General features: G+C 54.9%; 1 protein-coding gene across 1 annotated transcript; it reads left to right on the top strand.

Moving 5' to 3' along the window:
• The first annotated feature begins 1,580 nt into the window (after positions 1-1,580).
• Positions 1,581-2,102, top strand: LOC124648819 (dirigent protein 1-like). Its single transcript, XM_047188517.1, has one exon. The coding sequence runs from the start codon at positions 1,581-1,583 to the stop codon at positions 2,100-2,102; it is 522 nt and encodes a 173-aa protein (XP_047044473.1).
• Positions 2,103-2,909: the final 807 nt, after the last annotated feature.

Below are 2,909 nucleotides of genomic sequence, written 5' to 3'. Positions count from 1 at the left end.
CGTCACGGAGATCCAGAGACGCCGCGCGTAGCTGCCGGCGGACCTCCAGGAGGACCCCGCGTACGGCGACGCAAGTCCCAACTGGGACTTATGGTTCGAGGTAGAGCACGATACGCGTCGGCACACGTGCTTCACGTCCGCGACGGTGCGGCCTCGCGCGAGGCCGCGCACACCTACAAGGCGGGCTGGCCGCCGCCCCGGCGGCCTCTACATCGACGAGCCCTAGCCCCAGCCGCAGCACCAGCCCCAGCCGCAGCCCCAGCCCCAGGAGGAGGAGGACGACCCGGAGCTGCAGGCGGCGCTCGCGGCGTCCCGCGAGCAGCGCGACCTCGACGAGCTGGCCAAATGGCCGCACCTCGCCGAGACGCTGCGCGCCTCCGCGCTGGAGGAGAAGGCCAGGAAGGCCCAGGAGGACGCCCAGGCGGAGGCGTGGGCCTTCCTCGAGATGGCGCGCCGGCAGGAGGAGGCCACGCGCCAGGCGGCGCTCCGGGAGGAGGAGGAGCGCGCGTCGGGCCGCGCTTAGGCTAGAGGCGGAGCTGCAGGCCGCAGCGGAGGAGCAGCTCTGGAAGGAGTCCGCGCGGAGGGCACGGCTGCGCAGGCCGGCGAGCCCTCCGGACCCGCACTCCGCCTGGGAAAGGGCGCAGTGGTCGCCCTGGCCGGAGTCCCCGGCGCCCTCCGGCATTTCGAGCCGGAACAGCGCGTCGCCGCCGGGGGCGTCGTCCTCATCGACGGCGACGACGACGAGTACTACTGGGAGTAGTACTGCCGGCGGCCACCGTGCTCGCAAACCCTGGCTAGGGTTTGCTTTTTTTTTTAGTTTAAAGCCCATATAGGGCTTTCTTTTGTGTAAAAATTGCCCAAAATAGGGGAAATGCACTTTGGCTCATAGGAGCATATACTCCCATTATGTGAATCCACATTTCAAAGTGTCAAAAAATTCTAAACTAAATTTTTACATATACATCTAAACATTTTATGTTGGTACACAAGTTTTCAAAAAAAACTAAAAATAATTGTGGCTTTTGTAAAAAAGACAAGTTTTGATGCTATAACACGACTACGTACATGATATTTTTTTGTCTTTTTTGTACACGCCATATAAAATGTTGTTTCTCCACGAAAATTTGTGCACTAACATAGAATGTCAAGATGTACACCAACAAATTTATATCATAATTTTTTAACATTTTTAAAATTGTTTTTTAATTATTTTATATAATGAGAGCATTTGCTCCTATGAGCCAAATTGCCACCTCCCCAAAATAGGGCTAAGTTTAATTAACCACTAGTTTAAATTTATTTTTTGTTGTTTTCCTTTTTCATTTTCATTTTTGTTTTTTATTACATATGCGCTGCATCCATCGGACACGCGGACGCGGGGCGTTGTCAGGGTGTCCGCTCGGCCACCCAAATGGTCCAAAACGGACGGCCCAGCGCGTCCGTTTGGGTCGCTCGGTTGGAGATGCCCTTAGTGGCTTAAGCTATTTAAGAACCTCAATACACCGGCCTCTTCTCATGCTCAACAATCAAACATGGCTTCCCTACTCGCCTATGTATCGCTAGCTACGCTACTCACGGGCATGGCCACAGTCTTTTTCGCCTCTGCCGTCGACGGCGTCGGCACGCAGAATGCCCCCAAACATCTCCACTTCTACATGCACGACGGCTACACTGGCCCCAAACCCACCTCCGTTCTAGTCGTAAACGGGACTGGCCAGCCGCTGAAGGGCTCCGGCGGAGGCGCCCGCTTCGGCGACACAGTGGTCATGGACGACCGCCTTACCGAGGGCCCTACGCTGGCGTCGAGAGTCGTCGGGCGCGCCCAGGGATTCACTGTAACGGCGTCCCAGGGCGATCCCGCAATGATCCTCGCCATGAACGTGCTGCTCACCGACGGGCCTTACAACGGGAGCTCGCTGACCGTGATGGGCCGCAACGACATCGCGATGCCGGAGAGGGAGCTGACGGTGGTCGGCGGGACTGGGGCTTTCAGGATGGCCACCGGGTACGTACTCTGGAAAACCGCGAGCTGGCGCGGGAGGAACGCCGTCCTCGAGCTGGATGCCTACGTCTACGTCAGTCCCGCCGCCGCCCGTGCTTGAACGAACGAGCGAACGCATTGTTAATTTGCTGGGTTGTTGTGGCTTCTGTTTTTAGTTTGTTGGGTTGGGAATAACATGTTCTCGTTGCGTTGCTTGCCGTCACCATTGGTACGTGTGGACTTTGTGTACTTCACTGTGTTGAATTGAAATCTATCTCGTCAGCTTCACTGTCTTTGTGTACTTCGCATCATGTAGGCAACTTTTACAGCATCTTTTTACTCTCAATCATATATACCTCAACTTTTCTCTCTTGCAGCTTGTGATCCTGTCCTGCCATAATCGCCGCCTACATGTCTTGATTTCCTAAAGAAAGAGCCACGCATGCATGTGAGTCCCACAATTTCCTCGAGTTTATGAGGCAAAGCTAGCTTTATGTAAGAGTAAGACCAAACTAAATTTACGCAAAGCTAGCATACAACCTTCGAGGCGAGTGCTGACAACCTAGTATATTATAGTAAGTAGTATCATGGTGGAAGGGATAGTGGAGGTCACATCTTTGATGCGATTTATAATATAGTTAGCATCATGGTGAAAGCGACGATATATAGTGGAGTTTACATCTTTCTAAAATGAGAATGCATAGCATTTTGGGGCCGGCAGCGAAAATAGGCTCGCACCGGTGCGTCCCAAACGGCGCCGGCCAATTTTCGAGCCCAATAGAATCTCCGGCAACCCGTGCCGGCCCCTTCGCCAAGGGCGCGAATCGGACGCGCCGGCACCTCGCGGCACGTCTGAAAACGAGTGGGCTCCGCCTGGCAGCCAGAAACACCGATTTCTCACCTCCTGCACAAGCCCGAGCCGACTCCC

This window comes from Lolium rigidum, chromosome 4, assembly GCF_022539505.1.
Source record: "Lolium rigidum isolate FL_2022 chromosome 4, APGP_CSIRO_Lrig_0.1, whole genome shotgun sequence".
In the NCBI taxonomy this organism is placed as follows: domain Eukaryota; kingdom Viridiplantae; phylum Streptophyta; class Magnoliopsida; order Poales; family Poaceae; genus Lolium; species Lolium rigidum.
Note: the sequence above shows the minus strand (reverse complement) of the source record. Positions and strands in the feature narration are given on the sequence as shown.